The sequence below is a fragment of the Propithecus coquereli genome, unplaced genomic scaffold, assembly GCF_000956105.1.
Source record: "Propithecus coquereli isolate 6110/MARCELLA unplaced genomic scaffold, Pcoq_1.0 Scaffold43, whole genome shotgun sequence".
NCBI lineage: Eukaryota > Metazoa > Chordata > Mammalia > Primates > Indriidae > Propithecus > Propithecus coquereli.
The window spans coordinates 81051-105366 of record NW_012150063.1 but is presented as its reverse complement, the minus strand read 5'-3'; the positions used below and the strand labels follow the sequence as shown (position 1 = coordinate 105366).

The 24316-nt window shown below is 35.1% G+C and overlaps 1 protein-coding gene across 2 annotated transcripts in view; it reads left to right on the top strand.

The window, feature by feature from the left end:
* SOCS5 (suppressor of cytokine signaling 5) overlaps positions 1–23354 on the top strand; it is a 59809-nt gene extending 36455 nt beyond the window's left edge. For both annotated transcript variants that reach the window (XM_012653876.1, XM_012653875.1), the window contains exon 2: positions 19131–23354. In XM_012653876.1, coding sequence (XP_012509330.1) covers positions 19143–20753 — 1611 coding nt within the window. In that variant the 5' untranslated portion in view covers positions 19131–19142 and the 3' untranslated portion in view covers positions 20754–23354. The remainder of the gene's footprint in view (positions 1–19130) is intronic.
* The last annotated feature ends 962 nt before the right edge of the window (positions 23355–24316 follow it).

The window sequence follows — 24316 nt, the reverse complement described above, 5'->3', positions numbered from 1 at the left end:
ATTCAAACTAAAACCTTTATTTGTAGAATATCTCTTAATATCTTGTAGGTACACTAGAATCCTAGGGAACATGATTTATGAAATACTAGAATGAGACATAAAGTATTAAACATTCCTTTATATTATTACATGTCGTCACTGAGAAATTTCAGCTCCTGCTAGTCCCATAGTCATGTCTAAGGGGAACATTTGCTGAGGAAATAAAACAAGGCAGTTGTGCTCTGTATCATGAATGACCTTACCTTACTTGGCCATAGGTGATTGGACTGGCGTGGATATCTAAATTAAAGACACCAATTGTAGGCCAGCCACTGGTCAATCAAGTGAACTAGCACAAAAAGGTTTTTCCAGTTGGAAATGAGTTAACCAGTCAGGTTCTCATGGGCCTTATCATTGGCTGTATTTGGTTAAAGAAGTATTAGCTCTTGCTTTTAATTTTCTGTCTGGATGTACTCACAATAGATACGGTGGAGTGGTGGTTGCTGTGAGAATACACGTGATGATGTGTATGGTAAAACTCAAAAAGAAATAGAGATTGGCAGTTAAGCAGTGGAAGCAGATTAGAAAAGTCAGGAGAAAGAGACAGGAGGGGCTTGTGATAGACCAAGAATTAGCGAAAAGTGTAAGAAAGTGGCACCCATGAGGTAGAAAAAAAAATGTGGAGTCTAGAAGCTGAGACACCAGCTGGTGGCTGGAGGCAAATCACATACTAAAAGCTGATACCCAGGGAGGGAGTTGCTGAGTCCTACTGATGACTGGAGCTCTAGAAGGAGGATCCACCAACTCTTGCTGTTCCTGCTGCTAGTCCCTAGGGCAGCCCTGGAACCAAACCAAGTCCTCATTTCCAGTGTCCTTGAGGCCCAGGCCCACCTGTGTTACTGATTTCTCTGAGAGTTCCTGTTTCCTGAATCCATGCTTATAATCAGGATCCTTCCTCCACCATGCACACTTACTTACATTTGTCTATCCTGAGATTCAGAACCTTGTAACCAGAAGAGACTGGTAAATGAGTGAAGTTAAGAGTTGCATTTATAAGTGACTGATACCTAAATAAAGAGCTGAATTCATGTCAGAGTGCTGCTGTTTTGATTTACAAGTAGAAAGCATTTTTTGAAACAATGGAATACTCACCATTCCTACCACTGCTTTTCCCCTTCTCTCCTTTTTGTTACATTTTGGAAACTGTCATCTGCAAAGCTCATCTGTACTAGCTGTTAATATTATGTGGCATCACATAATCTATTTCTGTCCTTTAGCCTATAAATAGTACCTCCACATACAAAGGAATGCACAGTACTTATTATTGGCACTCTTTTGGATAGGGTATTTCCTCCTCCTTAATCCAGTGTTACTTACCACTAATCCCCAGCACTGTTTGAGAAAGTCAGACTGGCTTGAGTGGCTTGAGAACTGTATTTGCTACTCCTTTCTCCATTGATTGTGTTCTTCTGCCTGTTCCCAAACCCTGAATATTTCTTTGTGTGTCTCTTTCCTTCATCACCGTTGCCCTATCTTTTCTTTAGAAAGTTTTTTTAATACTGTATTATTTATTTCTTCTGCATTTTATACATAACTTTGGGTTTATAATATGAAATTAGATTGAGTTTTTTAACAGATCTACTTCCTTTTTAAATAGCTTTTTTTTCCAACTAGGAAATTAATACATACTGAATCTAATGTTTTGGAAAATAAAAGAAAAAATGAATTTGATTAAAAATGATTTTGATTACAATAATCAAAAACTATCCAGAGATAACCTCAGTGGTATTTCCTAATCATAATCTTTTTAAAAAAAATGTTAGTAGGTATATGTGTATATATACCTATAGCTATGTTGAGGTCAATTTAGATGTACTTACAATAACAATATGGTTATTGCCATTTTTTGCTAATATAACTCATGCTGTGGTGAATATCTCTTGTATGTAAGTCTTTGTGTCCTTATCTGATTATTTTCTTGGAATAAATTTTTAATTGTGCAACCTTGGATAAAAAGATATGCATAGTTTTTAAGTTTTGATACATAATATAAAGTTTTCTTCTTGAAAAGTCAGATGAATTTATGGTCTCACATTAGAATGTGAAAATGCTAGCTTCCCAATACCAATATTAGATAATACCATTAAAATGTAAAAAAGAAACAAAAGGAATCTGTCAAATTGATAAAATTTTGTGTCACATTTTAATGTGTATGTCTTTGATAAATTACAAGAATGACCTTTTTTAACATATTTATTAGTCATGTATACATCTGATATGTGATGTCTCTGGAGATGTCCTTTGCTATATCCTTTTCTTTTCTTTTTTTTCTTTCTTTCTTTGTTTTTTTAAAGAGACAGGGTCTTGCTATGTTGCCCAGGCTGGACTCGAACTCCTGGGCTCAAGCAGTCCTCCCACCTTAGCCTCCCAAGTAGCTGGGACTATAGGTGTGCACCACCACCACACCTGGCTTATCTTTTTCTTATAAATTAAATATATTAAAACTTTGTCATATGTTGAAAATGTTTTATCCAGCTTATTGTTTACTTCTCAGTTTTGTTCATGATGTATTTTTTGACATACAGAAGTTTCAAATTTCATGTCATTACTTCTTTGCATCATTTACTTTTGATTTCTTTCTTCAGCATTTTGCTTAAATAGGTCTTCCCATCTCTTCTTTGAGAAGTCATAGGTTTTCTTACACTTATTACTTTTTTTTAATGGTAGGTTTATCTGTTTTTACAATCCATTGAAATTCTCACCCATTCCTCTTATGGGAACATTTGAGATTACTCAGTTTTAGACCTAGTAGTATAGAGATTTTTAGTTTCAGAAAACTGTTTATTTTTATTTTTGTCTACTTCCAAAAAAAAAAGATGATTATCAGATCTATACCTGGGCATTTAGTGTAATGATAATTAAGAGTTGTACAAGGGACTAGGGGGAGTCTCTAAATATATCAGAAATTTAGCAAAGCCCTTCTATTTGAGTTTTCTGTTGGTAATAGCAGGGAAAAAAAAAAGGAAGAACACAATAAGTTATATTTTTCTCATTTTCTGCTTAAAGGAAGCATATAAGTTTTTTAAAGAGAGAAACCTTGGTAAAGTCAAAGAGGAATTTTTTTGTATGGGTCTTTATATGAGGGATGATGTCTTAGATACAATTTTTATAGGATATGGAATAATACGAGACCGCTTATTTTATAAACTCTTAATAAAAGTTGAGGGCATAACATTAAGTTGTACTTTTGGTAAAGTATTTATGTAGGGAGCCAAAGAGTGAAGTAATTTGATAAGGGATAGAACATAGAAAATCTTTGTGGATGGTTAGATATTCCTTAAACTAGCTCTTTCAGATAATAATCAAGACTTTTTGATCTGGTTTTGTTTTACGTATATTTGTGATTTCTGGTTAGTACTTGGAAAATAGTTGTGGAATGGTTTACCCACATTAGATCTGTTTAACTAGAAAGTTGTGCGTTTTATTGTCAAAACTAGGAAGTCTACTATTTAACAAGATGTAGAATTACCCCATTTAAAAGGATTTTCAGGATTACCTGCAAGTAATAACAGAGGATTTTTGCCTCTACACTTTAGACAATTACAGTGTGAACTGTTGAAGTAATCTTACCTCATTTCAGATCTCATAGAATGTCTAAGAATTTTTTGAGTTTTCAGGAAGCGCCACTTCTGTCATTATCAAAGGATGTTGAGAATTTACTTTAAGCTGCTCAGTTCTTCTTTGAAATTCTTTAAACCTACTTTTCTTTATCTATTAAAGAACTCTCATTTTTAAGCTATGTTTATGGAAAATGAATATTGCTTAAACTGTGTAGGAAGGGGAGGGTTTGCGTTGAAGGAACAGTATTGCTTCCATTAGGTATTTTTGCAGCTGGCACTAAACTTACAGTGTTTAAATGGAACGTTGAATTTGCACCTGATCAAAAAACATGACTAGCTCTGTAGTATGATACTATTTAGATAACTCAGTATGTTTCACACTAGGATTTTAGTTTAATTGGAGAGTAGTATGGTCAGAGTTCGAGTTGTAACTGCTGTGCTGTGCTAGACCTTAAATAACTTGAGTCTATTTGTGGAATGCTATGCTTAGTTTTTTAAATTCTAATATAAAAAATATCACAGATCTTTGAGGTTAGCTAATTGAGTTGCTTGTATAGGACGGACTACCTGGGCTGGCTAGAGACAGAGGGTTCCTTATCCTCTTTAACATCTACCATGAAAGATTCCTCACAAAACTCTTGGTTGTTTATTTACCTTCTTAACCATTTGAAATGTAATTTTTTTCCTGAGAGTTTCTTTGTTTTGGTCTTCAGAAGCATTGAAGAGTGGCAAGTCAGAATTCCCATTTTTAGAGAAAGGTTCTTTATATACTTAAAAACAGCCATTTGGTCATCTTCATTCTTCAGATTATATTAGTTTCAGCTGTATTATCTTTATATTCTTAAACTATAATATTGTTAACTGTTGGTTTGTTGTTCCTTTTGTTCTCGGTTCTTGAAGGGTGGAGGAAGTAGCCCAACACAGAATCCTTTGATTGTTTTTTTTGATGCTTGAAATCCTGGAATCAATAATAATGGAAGAGGGAAGTGAGAGTAGAGAAAGGTAGACTATTTAGGCAGCTGTTAAAATTAATCAATACAAATGATGATGAAGACTGAAACTGGGAGGAGGCAGTGGAGCTAGAGAGGAGGGAGGGACCTGAGGACTGTAGACCCACACTCACCACTCCCCAGGGTAACTGTAAAGGCAGTGGTAACTGTAGGATATCTAGCATATTTTATCCCCTGCCATTCAAATCTCCTCCTTTCAGAGCATAGAGAAGTTTAGAACTCCTTCTAAGGAAATAATTTGAAAGAAATATCTTACCAGGCTGTCTGCTTACCCTTAAGGTCATATTCTTTGTTGCATCTCTTTAATTTTGGTTTCCACATCTTTATTGTTAGTACAGTATATAGTTACGTGATTGATTTTTGTGTGTTGATCTTATTTCCTGTGATCCTCCTGAACTCATTTTTAGTTTAGGGTTTTTGGGATTTTTTTTTTCTTTTTTGAAGATTCCTTCGAGTTTTCTATGTGGACAATCATGTCATCAGAAAATGGTCTGTTTTATTTCCTCTTTTCCAATTTATATGCCTTTCTTTTTCTTGCCTTACTAAGCTGGCTATTACATCTCTTTTGACCTCTTGCTGTAGTCATCAGTGATTAGAAATCAGAGTTGTTCAGATTGGCTTCTTTTGCCTAGAACATCTTGCCTGTGTTGGTGTTTTCCTTGTGCAAAATTTTATTTTATTTTATTTATTTATTTTTTTGAGAGAGAGATAGGGTCCCTCTCTGTTGCCCAGGTTGGAATGCAGTGGTGTAATCATAACTCATCGCTTCCTTGAACTCCTGGGCTTAAGGGATCCTCCTGCCTCAGCCTCCCAAGTAGCAGGGACTATAGGTGCATTTAAAAAATTTTTTTTGTAGAGATGATTGTCTTGGCTATGTTGCCCAGGCTGGTCTCAAACTCTTGGCCTCAAGCGATCCTCCTGCCTTGGCCTCTCAAAGTGCTGGGATTTCAGCCGTGAGCCACCATGTCTGGCCCCTTGTGCAAAGATTTTTAATTACTGATTCAAAGACTTTAAAGGTTATGGGTTATTGATTTTTAATTACTCTTGAGTCAGTTTTGGTAATTTCTGTTTTTCTAAAAATCTAGTCATTTCTTCTAAATTTTATTTGCTTATAGTTCATAATGGTCTCTTTTAAATCTTTGTTTTATGTCCCCTTGTGTTCCCTTTTTTATGTCTTACAGTATGTGTCCCCATAATTTGTGGTCCCAGGTTATTATGCTTCTTAAGGTTTCTTTGGTCTTGCTCTGGTCAGTGTATTTGCACATAGCACTCCTCTCTAACCACACCCTCGCCCCTTCTAATTTGCAGTTTCTAAGCTGCTATGTACTTGGTGTCCAGAGCATAAAGTTTGCTTGAATTGTGGGTCATTTTAGAGTAAATATGCACAGAACAAGAGCTTTAAGTATTCGTATGTGAGAGCTTGAACTTTATCATAATGTCGTCCACATGTGGTCCTCGGCAAACGTTAAAATGAATTTTTAAAAATCTTTTCAGCTTACTTGTTTCTCAGCTTTTGATAGGTAAGGTTTTATTTCAGTTCTGTTAATAAGCTAATGGTTTTTTGATTGCCCTTTTTAAAAATGAATTTGTATGTTACATGATCTTTCAAAAAACAAATCCAAGGTGTATTACTTTGGAGTTTCTAGTCTATAATTTTGGTCAACATGCTTCTCTTTACATCCGTGTTCTTACATGATTAAAAAGTATCCTTATTTGCCTTTACTTCTCCTGGTATCCTTCTCAAATATCTTTCTAAAGAGTGAACTAATGCTGAGATGTTTAAATTTTCCCTTTTTCTTAGGTCAAAAAAAGGAAAGTTGTCCTGATTGGTTTTTTTTCTTTCTTTCTTGGATTCATGACAAGCTGTCAAATTATTTGAAGCCCATTAGTTTTCTTCAGACCTAAAGTTTGGCATAGAAGACAGTAGTATCTTTAAGTTTTTAGAAGGATAATTTATTTTAAACAGTTTTAGATAAAAAGTAAAAGGAAGGTGTTAGCAAATAAACATTTTATTGTAGTCCTCAGAGTCTTTGTATTTCTTGCGATGCTTTACTTAAACTGCTGGAGTTAGAGAGTGGTTATCATTCTTAGAGAAAGAAATGGTTCAGATTGCATTTGCTCACTTACCGTTGGTAACTGAAGATTCTTTATAAATTATTAGCGGGATCATAGTGAGCTCACTGTTAAGTAGTTCCCCAAATCAGAGACTCTTTTATGGATTAAGCTATCTACGAAATTCCTCAGCTGAGAGTTATTTTACTTTGTTGGTTCTTTTTTAACCTTTTGTATGAAGGGAGATTTGTGGGAAGCTTTGTGCTCTGGGAAGCATGATCTGTAGAGTCAGTGCTGTCAGTACTAATCATGTACAGTTTAATGCTTAGTAAAGTTGCTTGGTTTGCCTAACTGAAGTAACCTACTTGGAGGTGGGAGATCAAGGCAGGACTAACCAATAATCTCCCTAGACATAAAATAACCATGCTTTTTGCTACTATCACTAAACACGTACCTTCTCTTGCTTTGGATTGGTCGTATATAGGAAGGTATCATTTTTGAGCCCCTCTAAAATACTCAGCTATATTTATGTCATGTTATCCTCCTAAAAAATCTTGTAAGAAAGGGATAATTATTCTTATTTTTAAATGGAAAGGCTGAGACTTTAGTGAGAGCTTGAATTTGATTTTAAGTACTGCTAAATCTAAAGCACATGTTATTTGTGTTATACCACAGTCTGCCAATAATGCTGGCCAGGTAAGAACATTTTAATGAATGGTACATTTGTTAATATACTATGTAAGATATTTTCCCCATAGAAAATGAAGTGTAACTTATTAGGATTTATACTTCTCTAGTGGGTGGTATCTGTAGAGTAAAATTTAAATTGTGGCATTATTTTATAGACTAAAAAGGAATTTGAATCCCCCCAAAATGAATATGAATTATATTCCTAGGCCTTGGCCAGCACTGTATTATCCTTAGTTTATGTTGTAGATGTAGTTTATCCTTGGTTTATGTTATGCTGTACCTTCAACCACCAGAGAACACTGAAATTTCCATAGTGCTTCCTAGGAAGTAATAGAGAAGCTGGGATGATTGACAGAACTTTCAGTCTGACAGATACTGTACATAGGAAGATACTGACATTTGTGGCATGAACCAGAACTGAAATGGAGAATTATTTTTAAAAAGAAAAGCCAGAGATGGTAGATGCTGGGAGCATTTTTAAAACCTCTCTCTCTTAAGTGTCTCCTGTGAGCCAAAGGCTTTATATATATTATTTCTAATCCTCACATCCAACCCATAAGGTAGATATTATCCTCATTGTACCAGGAGGCAAGTTTAGGTTCGGAAATATGGAGTACATTCCAGTTTACAACATTCTTGATCGATAAAACTGGAATTCAGCCCTCCCCCACAGCCTCCCAAGTGTTTGACTGTTTCATTGCCTGTGCCCTTTTCATTATGGTGCCCTAAGCAAGACTCAGGCAGTGTCTCTATATGGGACTTGGGCCTAAGAATAGTATTTCTACTTAGGCCTGGAACACCGTCCTACATAATACTGGAAGTTAGAATTGTGTGGGTAAAATTTTACAGATAGAAATACAAAAGTAAATACTTGTTTTCTTATTAGAAAAAGAAATAGCCCTTAAATTATCTTTTTTGGGGGGGTATTATTGCAGAGTCTATGTAACATGTGACTCTTTGACTCTTAACTTCGTTCTCTACTTTCTTTTTTCTTTTTAATAATGGACCACTATATTAATATGCAGAAAGAAATATGAGAACTTCTTAAACTTCATCCCTTGAAATTAGGCATGTGGTTACAAAACACATTCTTAGCTGACCGTGTGGTTAAAAGTAGTATTCTAGAAAAGCAGTAGAACTTAGTCATAGAGACCCATTAATTACAACAATACCAGAACACTTCTGAGTGGTTATAGGTCTACACAGAGTTGTAGGTTTCAAGTAGATAGGCATAGAGACACCAAAACATTCGCAGTAGGCCTACGAATATATTTTTTATTCTGGATTCTTTTGGTTAGAGTATTGTTTCATTACAATTAAAATGGAATAGGCCAGAAATTGTCTTTTGAGTATGCATGTGCTCCCTTTGTCAAATTTTAATGTTAGAGTTATGCTGGGTGTGTATAATAATTTAAGACACATTCCATCTTTTTTGTGCTTTACAGTAGTTGAAAAGATATAGAAATTATGTATTCGAAGCTTTAAAGGATTTATTAATGACACTACAGTACGTGGACTTAGAGTTAACGTATAGTTCTAAAATTGATTCAAGAAAAGGTAGAAAACCTGAATAGACTAATAATAATGGAAGAAACTGAAGTCCAGGTTGTTATTAATCTCTCAAGATGTATCAGTTTCTACTTCAATAAAATTGAGATTGTTACTTGTAGGGCTGTTGGGAAAAGTAAAATGCTTGTATCAGAGTCTGGCACATGATTAGCCCCCAGTAATGTAAATTGCCATCACAGACATCACCGTAATCATTATTATTCTCTTTTGTCAAGTTTAAGCTTTCTAGAGGTTTGTCTGTTTTATTGCTCACTTCAAAGACTCTTGGATTTATCATTTTAAAAAATACGATTGCCAGAGATTTTTCTCTTTTACTGGTCTGATCTTATCTCTGACATAGTTAACTAAAAAAAGAAAAATTCACTTTATAATAAATAAGAAGGGATATAGATACAGACATGGAGGAGTGGGGTTTTTTTTAATTATAAGAGAAGATTATGTACAGCTTTTGCTTATGGAAAGATGCTCACTGAATATTAACAGTGATTATCTTTGAGTGGTAGTATTTCAGGTGAGGGTTAGATTTTTAAAATATGTTTATGTAGTATTATAATTCTTCTATATGTGTATGTTTTCTTTTTACAAGAAATAATTTCCAATGTTATCACTGTTATTGTCTAGTGATCATCCATATACCTTTATCTTTATGTGCTTAAGTTTATCTTCTTAAGAGTATTGATCCCCAAACTGTTCCATAGAATGACTGTTAGTTTTGGTAAATGTAATATTTAAGGTTTTATGAGGTACTACATCAGGGGTTGGCAAACTATGGCCCATGGGTCAAATCTGGCCCACCACTTGTTTTCTACAGCCCATTGAGCTAAGTATGGATTTTACATTTGTAAATGGTTAAAAAAAAATCAGAAGAATAATATCTTGTGACAAGTGTAAATTTATATGTAATTAAAATTTCACCGGTCAATTATGAAGTTTTATTTATGTGCAGCCATGCTTATTCATTTACATATTATGTGCCTGCGTTCAGGCACCAATGGAAGAGTTCAGTAGTTGCCACAGAGCCTGTATGGCCCACAAAGCCTAAAATATTTACTATCTGTCCCTTTATAGAAAATGTTTGCTGAGCCCTGTACTACCTTGGAGAAACCTGTTTAGAATTTTGTTTTGTGTTGTTTTGTTTAATGTTGCTCTTTAGAGTAACTGTCTGGAGTATGTAATTGCCAAGTTAAAGAATAAGAGCATTTTGATAAATATCACCAAATTGCCATGCAGAAAACTATACCCAAACATTAATAATCTATTTTCTAAAAGGTCTGTCATTTTCAGTTATGACTAAAGTTCTCTTTTACTGAAGACTTAAAAGAGCATTTTATTATGCTTAGTTGCTTTGTTTGGTATTTGGTTATTAATTCACATTGTGTTCAAAATGTAGTCTGTATAATTTTTAAAATTTTTTAATGCAGTATATCATGTACAGGAAAAAGCGTATAAAATTGAAGTGCATTCTAAAGACTAGTTAATAGGCACAAAACATGTACCCAGACTAAGAAATAGAAAATGACCAGTGCTTTAAAAGCCTTCTGAGTGCCTCTCCTAATTCTGTATCCCTCCCCACCAATAGGCAGCCATTATCCTAACTTGGTTGATATCCTTTCTTTTATATCTTTATTATATATGTATATATAGCTAAATATGATATTTTGGGGTTTGCTTATTTAAAAGGTAAATTGATTTATAATAGATATATTCATCTGTTATCATTTCTTCCTTTAAGCATTATGTTTTGTATTGATACACGTAATTATAGTTTATTATTTCTGCTATATAGTGCTCCATTATATCAATCTATATTAATGGACTAATGAAAGTTCACATAGATGTTTCCATGACAGCCACAACTGCAACATTTTCTTCTTCTTCTTCTCCTCCTCCTCCTCCTCCTTCTCTTCCTCCTCCTCCTCCTTCTCCTCTTCCTCCTCCTCCCCCCCCTTCTTTTTTTTTTTAAGAAAAGAGTCTTGCTCTGTTGCTCAGGCCTGAGGTGCAGTGATGTGATCATAGCTCACTGTAGCCTCAAACTCCTGGGCTCACGCGATCCTTCTCCCTCAAACTCCTGAATAGCTGGGACTGCAGGCGAGTGCCACCACACCTGGCTAATTTTTTTCTTTTTCTTTTTTAGGTAACGGGGTCTCACTATGTTGTTCAGGCTGGTCTCAAATTCCTGGCCTCAAGCAATTCTCTCAACATGGCCTCCTGAATAGCTAAAATTACAGGCGTGAGCCACTGCACCTGGCCAGCTGCAACATTTTCTAAATTGAATTCATTAACTCTCTCCAAACTCCCACTTGCTAAAACTTTTCTCTCTCTTAGGTGTCTATATCTGAAATAGTATCTCTGTTCACCCATTTGCCCAAGCTAGAAACCTAGCATCATTTTTGACACCTCTTTCTCATTCCCCATTTTCAGTCAGTCACTGATCCAATAGATTTGACCTCAAAACATCTCATACCCATCTCTGCTATCACCGTCTTAGGCTCTTACTTGGACTCCTGCAGTACTCTTCAATGCAGTATCAGTAGCTATCCTTGTTCTCTTATGGTGGATTACAAGGCCTACCTCTCTTATTTCATCTTGGCACTCCTCCCCTCACTTGCTAGACTGTGTTAACTTCAGCCACTGTTCATATCATGCTCATTTCTGCTTCAGGGCTTTGTAAATGCTGTTCGTTCTGCCTTTTGAACATTAGTAATTCATTCCTACTTATCCCTTAGGACAAAATTTTGAAATATTACCTCTCCAGAAACGTATTCCTTGCTCACTAACCCCCAAACTAGGTCATGTTTCCCTGTTATCATTAGGACTTTGTGCTACTTGATCCTGGCACTACTATACATTTTAATTAAATGATTGTTGAGAAAGGAAGACCTCTTATTGAGTCAGGACCAGTTATCTTTTATAAAATCTAATAAAGCAAGAAATCTTAAAAAGGGATACATACCTTATTTAACTTAAAGAATATAACTGTATGTTTATTTGGTATTGTTTTGTTTAAGGAGCCAAGGCCTCTTCTTTGGGAGTAGGTCTGCTAGTTGCAGATCCATATTGTCTGCTTCGCAGAAACCATACCTATAATGTATCACCTAAGATTCCAGTTTGAGTTTTTTAAATAGAACAAGCATTTAGACTCTTCTAATGCATTCTGAGTTTAGAATCCTTATAGATCTTTGCAATATTTTTTCCGCTTCTTTGAGCTATTTTATTACCTATACCTAATTCAATGGCATTAAGTATTTTACTTCTATCGAGTATTTCAAAGTCATTCAACTTAGTCAAACTCCCCACTCTCCGATATTTCATTAGATTTAATTAACATTTAATTAAGTCACATAATTACAATAATATAAATGGCATGAACACGTTTGGAACCTAACATAACTATATAAAAATATAACTCAACTGATGGGAACAGAAATATCTGGGTGTGCTAGATCAGAGGACTCTACATTTTTTTGAGTATACATGTACATGGTCTAGTGTATTAATAATTATGTACACTGTAATAGTATAACTCTGAGGTTGAATTATATGATCATTTTTACCCACAAAATAATTTTATATAATTGTATTTTATGTAGCTCAACCTAATATCAAATAGCAGTATAAAGGATAAATAGCCATCATTTTGGATAATGTAGACCATGTCACAATATGGTATGTAAACAATAATTATAAATAAACAGTTTTCTAACGACCAGATGATTCTCAGGTTCTTTTAAGGAGCTATGTCTATAACAGCCATGCATCCCTGGAATTCTGGGTCAGTCTTATTGTAAAACATTGTGTTATCCTTTCCTAAAAATTATTGAAATGCCACCAAAATATCAGTCAAAACTTCAGTCTCCTAAACTGCCTATTGTTGTACCTGAATTTGACACAGAAATACTGTAATCAGCCCATGTGTCCCAATATTTGTTATATAACTGAATGACTTTTTATTGGCAAGGTGTTATCATGGCTAAGTATTCTAGATAGGTTGAACAGTGGGGAGGGGTTTGAGTTGGGCCATATTCTTTCTCTACTTCATACGGCATGCAATATCCTCTTAAAACGTATTGAATTTAATTTATTTCTCATAAAGTATGGGTTAAGTTTCATTAATACTATTTCAATTATTTTGTGTAAAGTTTGCAACATATGCTATTTGGCATTAAGAAGAGCCATTGACTATGCTTTTTAGTTTTTTTATATATGTAAATTTTTGTGGTAATGGAGTTTGACCTAACTCTTCATATTTCTAATTTATAGCTTATCCAGTTAAATATAATTTTTCAACAAAAGCCATTTAACTTAAAAAAGCATTATAAAACCAGTTTTAAATTATGATTCCTTGGGGAAAGGAGTTATTTTTTAGAAATTTGCTTTGGATAGTTTTAAGGATAGGTAAACGTGTAGAAATGTAAAAGATTGTAATGGATGATAAATTTTCTTTCTGGAATCAATACAATAGAAATTGAACACTTTTTTTTAGCCTTCTATAACTTTATATAAAACTATAAAGTAATACAGTTGTGATTTAGATCTCTAAGAATGTCAGCTTTATCTTAAACACATTTCCAAAAATTTAACAGCAAAACAAAAGAATCTCAAACCTGACATTGTAAATATTAAGATAGTTGAAATGCCTTCCTTATTCTTACGTGGACTAGTCTATGAATCATGGTCAGTACTTTTTCCTTCCCACTGTTACAGCTGCCCATGTTACCCCACGTCAAGCAAAATGCACTTTCTTTCCCCAGGAGTGTGGAAGTATAATAACCTTTCTTTAAATTAGAATATTTTGTCACAATGCAATATGATAACATTCTCCCAGATTAGAAATAGAGAAATAACTAAATTTCATGCTCTGAAAAACTGAACCAAGGCTTCAGTGTTGGAAACTGCCTTCTGTGTCCTGGCAGGTACAAACATTTTCTGCATGTCCTACTCATTCATACAACTTATAAAAAGCTGTATAAGGAGATGAGTGGTTTTAGGTTTGGTCACTTTCTAAAAGTCATTTTTCAGGTATAATTTGCTTGTCAGACAAATATCTTCAGATAGCTACAAAATTTATCATATAAACATGGAGAAGAGAGTTAGACTTCTGGACTTCTCGAATATGGCTCTTCTAGCATGTAGAGTGGTATGGTTCGTTTATCTTATTAATACATACTCTAGACTAGGGTCAGACTTTTTCTGAATGGGGACAGATAGAAAATATTTTAGGCTTTGCAACTACATGTGGTCTCTGTCAAATGTTCTTTGCAGGGTTTGGGGCTTTTCTAAAGCCTTAAAAAATATAAAACCATTCTTAGCTGGAGTCCCTACAAAAATAGGCCCCAGGTCAGATTTGGCACTCAGGCTATAGTTTGGTGTCCCTTACTCTAAATCAGTAGTATCCAATAGAAATATAACCTGAACCATATATGTAATTTAAAATTTTCTGGTACCTGCATTTAAAAAGTAAAAAGATGAAACTAATTTTAATAATATATTTAACAAATTATATCCAAACTATTATTATTTCTATATGTGTACAAGCTGCAATTCAAGGACTCAAAAGCCACATGAATTGGACAGCATAGCTCAGACCAGAGATACTCAAAGTATGGTGTATGAGCTGGTGCCAGTCTGCAGTTTGTTACCACTCTGTGACAAGTTAAATATAGAAATTGAAAATAAGCATTTAGAGTATTTGATAGCAATTTGATGGTTATTTGCTGTCTGTTTAATCGAATAAAATTTGGCACTCATGTCGTTTTTTTACATTTCATTTTTCTAGTAATTCTTATTATGTCTTACAAAAGAATTGTTCTACAAAATAAAAAAAAAAAACCATAAATGGCTCTTCATAGCTGATTGTTTAAGAGGCACTGCTCTAGACTGTCTCTCCTGAGATTCTGCAGGCCTGCTTTTACATGGCAAAAATAAGAAGAGACTACTAAGCAGCATCCTTTTACTTATCTCTCTTAGAGCTCCCATTGAGAACTTTTAAAAAATAGCAGTGTCCAGAATCTCTCTTAAACCAGAATGTCTTTGAGAGGGAGCCTGTCCATCATGTATTTTAAATGATGATGATAATATGCAGCCAGGGTTATGATGTGGATCCCTCATTCGAGGAGAGGGACTTTTGTATGGTAACATTCATTTTCTTTAACAGTAAAAAGGGGACTTTCCAGTTAAATATGTCAAATTCAGCATTGGCATTTAATTTTAAAAAGGTATAAGTAAGTCATAAACCCACAAGTAGAAAGCAGGAGAGCAGACAGAAGTAGGCCAGACTGGTCAATGAATTTTTGGTAGAAGCAGGTAGCAAGAAAGTAACAGAACTGAAAAGGCTAATCTAAGTGCCAGCAAAGGAGGATGTTGAAAAGCAGCAAACCAGTTTTTACTGCTGACTCAGAAATTAGAAGAACCAGTTCCTTCAGAAGGTAAGGGCAGGAGTGGCTGAAAATCTGTGTGTGTCAGACTCCCACGTGCCCTTTTCCCTGAGCAGCCAGGAGACCATTCTTCCTTTACCTTGGGTAAAACTAGAGGTTTAGAACTTCGAGAAATTTAACCTGAGAGGTTCAGTCATAGGTAAAGTTGGGATATCTTTGGAAAATAAGGACACCTTTTGAAAAGCAGGGACTAAATAAAGGGGCTAAGTGAAAGTATGACTATTGAAGTTGAAACCTCACCATTCCCCTTTCCCTGTCCTCAGAACACAGCAGTCAGGTGTATATGTCCTAGATAAGAGATTGGAACATTTCTCTCTGGGATAATTCACCAGCCAAGAGACAAAGCTTATTGGTACTGACTTGTAGGGATCCCCTAATATACGAGCCAACTCATTGCTTCATCACCCTGTGGTAAATCCAGCCAGTTGACAAGCCCTACTAGTTCAGACAGACAGAGCTCCTCTCCTAATCAATATTTTAATGTTAATGGGCAGCCAGGGATCATCAGGCACTTGTGAAAGCCTCTAAAATGAAAAACACATTTAAAGATTCAAGGAGAGAAAAAGGTACTGAGAAGAAACAGATAAAAATATTTAAGGTGTTGATTTATATATTTAAGAAAAAAAGGAAGAAACATTTTAAAAGTTTGCATCCTCAGAGAAATGAGATACTGCATATGGGAAACTAGAATAGGATGCTATTAAACTGAACATTTAGAGAACAAGAAAATGGTCTTGGAAATTAAAATTGTGATAGGAGGTTATAACTGTAATAGATGTGTTAGAAAGTGAATCTGAAGAAATTTATCATCAAGTAGAAAAAGAAAGGAAATGCAAAATAGAAAATGCAAGATAATCAAAAGATCTATCTTAGGTCTGGGGTCTAATGAAAAGGACTTTTACAAGGAAGGGAGGAGGGCAGTGGGGAAGACATTGAGAAGGCCCAGGACAATGAATGAAAAAAAGGCCACACTGAGGAGAAGCAGAAGAAGCTACATTTTTTCAGAAAATAAAAATAGGTCACATACAGAAGACTGGGAATTGGCATTGTATTGATCTTTTCAACAGCTACACACCAGAAGGTAGAAAACAATGCCCTTAAAATTCTAAGGATAAGTTATTTCAAACCTAGAATTTTATTCTGAAACAATTTTAAAATGAAGATAAAATAGAACATTTTCACGAGAGGTAAAGGGAATTCCCAAATGGTAGTGCAGGAAAGTCACAGGACTACATAGTGTAGCAGTGTTGACCTCATTGAGAGTTGTTTTACAATCCTGTTAAAGAATTTGTGAAAAAATGTAATACAGAGAAAACAAAGCAAACAAAAAAGAGGCAATATATGCTAGGAAAAAGAAATGTACAAGAAAAGAAAAATAGCTTAACTGCACACAATATTCACATGGTCATAGTGAAAACACTGGATATTAATTTAACCAAAAAATGTGATTTTAACTGTTTTGGGGAGGAGGGGTAAGGAGAAATGGATATTGAGACTATGGTTAAAAAAAAAAAAAAAATCTAAAACCATTATCTTCCGTAGTATGAAGTCAGTAGATAATGTCAAAACTGAAAAATCAACAAATGGCAATATGAACATGTTACCTAGAAATGATGAGGAATTTAAAGTAATAAAGTGGGAATCAAGGATGGGAAGGGTGTGCTGGGTGCTGTTTTTTGTTAGAAGACTTGTATTAGTATTTGACCTTGAAAGCATAAATATATGAATTAGGTAAAAATAAAAAGCAACTTTAAAATAAGAGAAATGAGAAGGAAGAAACTGGAATATGAAGGGGTTAGGCTATTGGAAGAGTACATCTATAAAGATAATGGAGTCACCAGGAATGTGGCAGGAATCAGGCTATAATAACAGGACTGTGAGCAAGGAACTGAAATCTTTATGTAAGAAGAAGTGATAACAAGGCATGTGCAATTCAAATGGTATAAGCCTCAAAAAAAAAAGTTTTTTTTGCAAGAGGGAGAAAACAAAATGTTCTAAGATCGACGTTAATGAGATTTAATAGTTCCATGTGATAGTAAATTCATTAAAATATATACCAACTACTGTGTGAACTTCCCATGTGCCTACAGTATGTTTTTAATAAAGAATTAATGATCTGAAATACATTTCATGATATCACAGACATTAATTCTCTCTGTTGGTGTTACCAGTAGTCCAAGAGCCCTTTCTGAAAGAAAATAAGGGGAAGATACATAATTCATTTGAAGAAAGTTTATTCTGTATTGTTCTCTTGACCCAGGTCAGCTTCTTAACAACACAGGTATTTATGACAAAGAGAATTAGTCAAAGTTACGGAATGACTTTCACCACTATAAGAAAAAATACTTAGGGGCCGGGTGCGGTGGCTCACGCCTGTAATCCTAGCACTCTGGGAGGCCGAGGCGGGCGAATTGTTTGAGCTCAGGAAGTTCAAGACCAGCCTGAGCAAGAGCGAGACCCCGTCTCTACTAAAAAAAATAGAAAAATTATCTGGACAACTAAAAATATATAGAAAAAATTAGCCAGGCATGGTGGCGCATGCCTGTAGTCCCAGCTACTCGGGAGGCTGAGGCAGGAGGATCGCTTGAGCCCAGGAGTTTGAGGTTGCTGTGAGCTAGGCTGACGCCATGACACTCACTCTAGCCAGGGCAACAGAATGAGACCCTGTCTCAAAAAAATAAATAAATAGTTTTTCAAAACTGATGCCAAACTTAAGAATAGTGCATAATGAGATGATAAATATGAACAAAAAATTAAGAAAATTAAAATTGCCATATTTATTAAATGGCAAAATAGAAACAGAGACCTTTTGAGAAAAGTTTTTTGTTATCAAGATATGATAAAGCCAGTTGAATTTTAAGTTTTTCCATTTCTTGTAATGTTGACTTTCAGGTTACTGAATTAGACAGTATACTTGTCTATATAGTCTTAAAAGAATTTGTAAAGTGCCATAAACTGCTTTAGATTTTTTTTTTTAAGGAGCAAGAATAAAGATGCCAAATTACATGTTTTTTGTTTTGTTAATAACTATAGCAATAATCGTAGCTTCTTTTCTGTTACTCTATTATTTCCAAGCTCTTTCAGGATTAAGAATTGGGAAGCTTAAAGACACCTTTTCTAAATATTACATTCTCTTTATTCCTATTTTACTTTCTATTCAAACTGCTTCTTCAAAATCATAGATAAAATTTGATACATTGTAGGATGGGGAGGGAAAATACGGGATTTTTATAAATGACTAAGCTGTAAACTTTAGAACAGCAGGAAAGGGGCTGATAAGTGAAATTGCATAGATTGCTACTGCTCAAAGGTTTTTGAACTAATTTTAATGTGTTACACAAACGTGGTCCTGGTTGTAACTTTTGAAGAGTTGAATACAGGTATGTTTCAACAACACAGAACATATTTTGTCTTTGTAATATTCAAAGTAAGGAGACAGAAAACAATGTGATCATGAAATTAGGTTGATGCACAAGAAAAAGAAACCAGAGTTTAATTAAGAGGGTTTATTTCCGTTCACCTGAGTTCAGAGTATTTTACCTGAAAGAAAATGGGAAGTGAGGACTGGCTTGAACAAGGTCAGTGCCACTGCAGGGCCTGGTGGCCTTCCTCCTGCCAAACAGAATGTTTGCCTCATCCCTTCAGGGCAACGTGAGGCAAGTTCTTGACCAGGATCACTGAGATTCCTAATGAGAAGGGGAGTGGGTACTGCCTTTTCTATCTTCACATGCCACTTCGATTAATTCATTTTTCTCCTTTTCCTATTTTGCCTTTAGATCTTATAATCAATGGATAAAGTGGGGAAAATGTGGAATAACTTCAAATACAGGTGTCAAAATCTCTTCAGTCATGAGGGAGGAAGCCGTGGTGAAAGTGTGGACATGAATTCCAACAGGTGTTTGTCTGTCAAAGAGAAAAACATCAGTATAGTAGACTCAGCTCCTCAGCAGCAAAGCAGTCCCTTAAGAGAAAATGTTGCCTTACAATTAGGATTAAGCCCTTCAAAGAATTCTTCAAGGAGAAACCAAAATTGTGCCACTGAAATCCCTCAAATTGTTGAAATAAGCATTGAAAAGGATAATGAGTCTTGTGTTACTCCAGGAACAAGACTTGCACGAAGGGATTCCTATTCTCGACATGCTCCATGGGGTGGAAAGAAAAAACATTCCTGTTCTACAAAGACCCAAAGTTCATTGGATACTGATAAAAAGTTTGGTAGAACTCGAAGTGGACTTCAAAGGAGAGAGAGGCGCTATGGTGTAAGCTCTGTACACGACATGGACAGTGTTTCCAGCAGAACCGTAGGCAGTCGCTCTCTGAGACAGAGGTTGCAGGATACTGTGGGCTTGTGTTTTCCCATGAGAACTTACAACAAGCAGTCAAAACCTCTCTTTTCCAATAAAAGAAAAATACATCTTTCTGAACTAATGCTTGAGAAATGCCCTTTTCCTGCTGGCTCAGATTTAGCCCAAAAATGGCATTTGATTAAACAGCATACAGCTCCTGTGAGCCCACATTCAACATTTTTTGATACCTTTGATCCATCTTTGGTTTCTACAGAAGATGAAGAAGATAGGCTCAGAGAGAGAAGACGGCTTAGTATTGAAGAAGGGGTTGATCCCCCTCCCAATGCACAAATACATACATTTGAAGCTACTGCACAGGTTAATCCATTATATAAACTGGGACCAAAGTTAGCTCCTGGAATGACTGAAATAAGTGGGGACAGTTCTGCAATTCCACAAACTAATTGTGACTCGGAAGAGGATACAACCACCCTGTGTTTGCAGTCACGGAGGCAGAAGCAGCGGCAGGTATCTGGAGACAGCCATGCCCATGTTAGCAGACAGGGAGCTTGGAAAGTCCACACACAGATTGATTACATACACTGCCTCGTGCCAGATTTGCTTCAGATTACAGGGAATCCCTGTTACTGGGGAGTGATGGACCGTTATGAAGCAGAAGCCCTTCTCGAAGGGAAGCCTGAAGGCACATTTTTGCTCAGGGACTCTGCGCAGGAGGACTACCTCTTCTCTGTGAGCTTCCGCCGTTACAACAGATCCCTGCATGCCCGAATCGAACAGTGGAATCACAACTTTAGTTTTGATGCACACGACCCGTGTGTATTTCACTCCTCCACTGTAACCGGACTTTTAGAACATTATAAAGATCCCAGTTCTTGCATGTTTTTTGAACCATTGCTTACCATATCACTCAATAGGACTTTTCCTTTTAGCCTGCAGTATATCTGTCGTGCAGTAATCTGCAGGTGCACTACATATGATGGAATTGATGGGCTCCCTTTACCATCAATGTTACAGGATTTTTTAAAAGAGTATCATTATAAACAAAAAGTTAGGGTTCGCTGGTTAGAAAGAGAACCAGTCAAGGCAAAGTAAACGCTCCTGCCCCCAGAGGGTGTTAACTAGGTCTGCTTTCATGTGCGTCAGACAGTACACCTATAGCAAGCACACATATCAGTGCTAGGTTTTTTCATACAGTATGTAAGCTTATGTTAGTGTCTGTCAGATGCAGTCTGCTGTTACTTATTCAAATAAACGTGGTGCCTATTGGAACAACAGAGGATAGAGCTACAGGTGTTCAGTAAGACTACAAAAACATTTTGCTGACTTAGCTAACAGTTTGATTTTTAATGGCCGTAGTAACTGAGTGAGGCAACTGTGGGGCATTTGCTACAAAGAATTCTATTTCTTAGCAAAGAACAAATTATTAATATTGGATGAGTATTTCAACAGTGTGACTAATGTTTGAAATTATTTTTTCTAAGAGTTTTTCTATAACCTTCCAAAAGTAGTGATGTTTGTAGTTACTATAAATCAAGCTTTGGAAGTCCAAAAAATAAAAGACTGCCTTCCTTTTAGAAAAACAAATGCAATTTTCTGGCCACAAGGGCATAGTGCAGTTCACTTAAGTGTTGATGTAGTTTATAGTCAGACTCCTTTTCTCTTCTGCAAAAGGTACTGTTAAGTAAACCAGGTTTTCTAAATAGTTCTTAAAATTTCAGACTTAGGAAGTTAGTAGTAGGATTTTATTTAAAGGCCCTAGGTATTAATTTTTTAATGAGTGCTTTAACTTAAAACAGATATTTGAATAGCTGCTGCAACGTAGTGTCTTGTGTGTGATTTTTTTTTAAGTTGACATATGCAGTCTAATTGTTTCATAAAAGTTGGATCTTTTCCTGTGCCCATCATGAGTTTGTGAACCAGGAAGAAAATGAGAGTAGAAGATGCCCAGACAAGTCAGATAATAGTAACTACAGTGGTTGCTAATGCTGAGATTGTTAAACTGTAATTAATAATTTGGATGGCAGTATTTATCTCTTTGTTGTAAACTCTTATAGCTGAATTACTTAAGTATAATTTATAGAATTTCAGTGCAGTTAATTCTTAACGGAAAATCTGAAACCTAAATTGCAGATTTAAAAGGTACTGTACAACCATTGTATCTGTAAATAACTTTAATTAGCACCTTTTTGTCACTTAGAATAATATGTAATACTACTTGAGTGAACTCTTTTGGAAGTTATATCAAGTTCTAGTGTTTGCTTCTTAGTAATTGAACTGAATTTACAGTTCTGTCCTAGACATTTTGCACTAAAGTAGCCAAATCCATTCTTGTGTCTTTTTGTTAATGTGCTCTGTACCACCGGTGAGTGCTCCATAGTTTCCTTACCTGCTGCTACAGAATGTTATTTTACATCCCTCTGGCTATTGCCAAGGCTACAAAAAAGAAAAAGCTATATTTGTATGCAACACTAACCTTTTGACTGCTAATGTATGTTTCTGCTTGCTGTGCCTTGTTATGGCTGCTTTTTTGTGCTAATAAAGTATGTTTGGTGTTCTCCTTGTATATCTGCTGTTTTATACATTTGCAACAATTTCTCTTATAAATGGAATGGTTTGGGGTTTTTAAATAAGCATTAACTGACAATCTACTATAGTTAATGCAGAGTTACTGTACAGTCTAACATTGACTTAGCAGAATAAGCTAACTCTAAATTTAATGCTCTACATCTTTCCAATCATAATCACATATACTGTGGAACAGTATCTATAGTTATTGCAAATTACTGTACAGTTTAGGTTATAACAACTAACAGAGAAATAATAAACCTGTTGATTTCTCTGCTTGTAAGTGAAACATTGAAACTGTCAATGACATGTTATAGTAAATTAATATCTATAGCCTCCCACTACATCAGAAACAGGTTAAATGAAGTCTTGTGAACTAATAATACATCAGTACCATTTATTGGTTTGGGGACCATTTTAATTGATGATAATGCCCAAAATGTAGAACTTTAACCAAAGACTTATCCATTTTAAAGTAAAATGGGGATTGGAGGGACTTTTAATTTACATTATTTCTAATAGAAGTCCCTAAGGAACATATACCAAAGTGTTTGAGAACTTCATCCAAACCTACTTTAAAGCATTATGTGCAATTAAGTTGTTATGACATAATTATATTGCATTATTGTTGGGTCCGTTTTCTTGAGCTTATAATGTACCTGGAAAATAAACCTCTTGAGAAAAAAAAAAGTCCATACTGATTATTGGGGAAGGTCTATATATCTATGAGCAAGATTGTGTTTTAGAGAGGAAACTTGAAACTCAAAGAAAGCACTTGATGTTTTTATATGCTTGTAGCAAATTGATGTTCTAACTGTAGTTTTATAGGAAGTATTAATGCTTTTATGTATTTCAGAACTTTCATATGTTAAATGGAAATTGTTTTAAATGTGTAACTATTTGAGTTTATGTAAGCATGTATACACTGTGCTAAAAGTCACTTATGTTTCAGTTTGTGTATAATATCAATATGCAACTTTTGGTTTAAAGTTTTTTCTTTAAATATTAGTGGCTTACATTTTAAAAAAGAAAAATCACCAGCATGAAATTGCACCTAAGTCTATATTCACTGTGTCCTTTTCTGAATCTCGTTGTAACCTGTCAACTAAATTTTGAGTTTTTATGGTCTTTTTGAAGTGTGTTTTAATACAAACCAGGAAATTCTTTAGAAGTTGGGACACATCTTCATGATGAAATAATTAACCCAAGGAAAGGTTGCTTTGATTCACATCCATTTTCATTCTTTCATTCTCTCCCGTCTCTACACACACACACCTCTCTCTCTCTGTATGTATACATATACATTTATAAACACACACATATTTCTGGTGTTAACATTAGACAGTATTGCCACCTGATTTAAAATCATTTAGAAGCCTTATTCCACAGATACTACCTCAGGGGTATCCCTGTACCATTCAGTTTTATTATCTGCACCTAAAGTTTTGCCTTGCTACTATAGTCTGTAATATAGTCACCTTACAAAGAGAGAGAATTCATCAGTATTTTCTTTTTTGGCTAAACACAGTAAAGAATTTGAAGAAGAAATTGGTTTAAGTACAGTTATTAAGAGTCATAATTAAGTTTTTATTTCCTAGACAAAAATTAAGCCCAAATAATCATTCCCCACAAACCAGTCTGTATTTTTGTGGTCTTTCAGATGGTTTATATAAGATTTGTAATGGCTTGAACCATAAAAATCGATACTTGAATGCTAAGCTTCATTTTGACAAAATCGAAAGTTTATGAACTTTTTTATTTGACATTTTGATCTGGTTGCTGTTCATTTTTATCCAAAAGCTTCCTTTTCTCCCTGGCACTAAACACTAATTTGCTAAGTTTCATTGAAACTGGTCTTAAATCTCTTACTTTTATGACAAATAGCAAAAATTGCTTTTTAGTAGTGACGAAGAGCTATGGGTGAGTCAGGATCCTCCAAAGAAAGTTACAGAGCCAGATCCCTCTCAGTGCGTGTTAACAAGGGGCAAATGGCACGAGGTTGTTCATTTATTCTGTACCCCAACACATACAGTTTTACTTAGATAAAATTAGATTAAAATGCACACAAAGGGCCAACTCAAAGGTGAGAA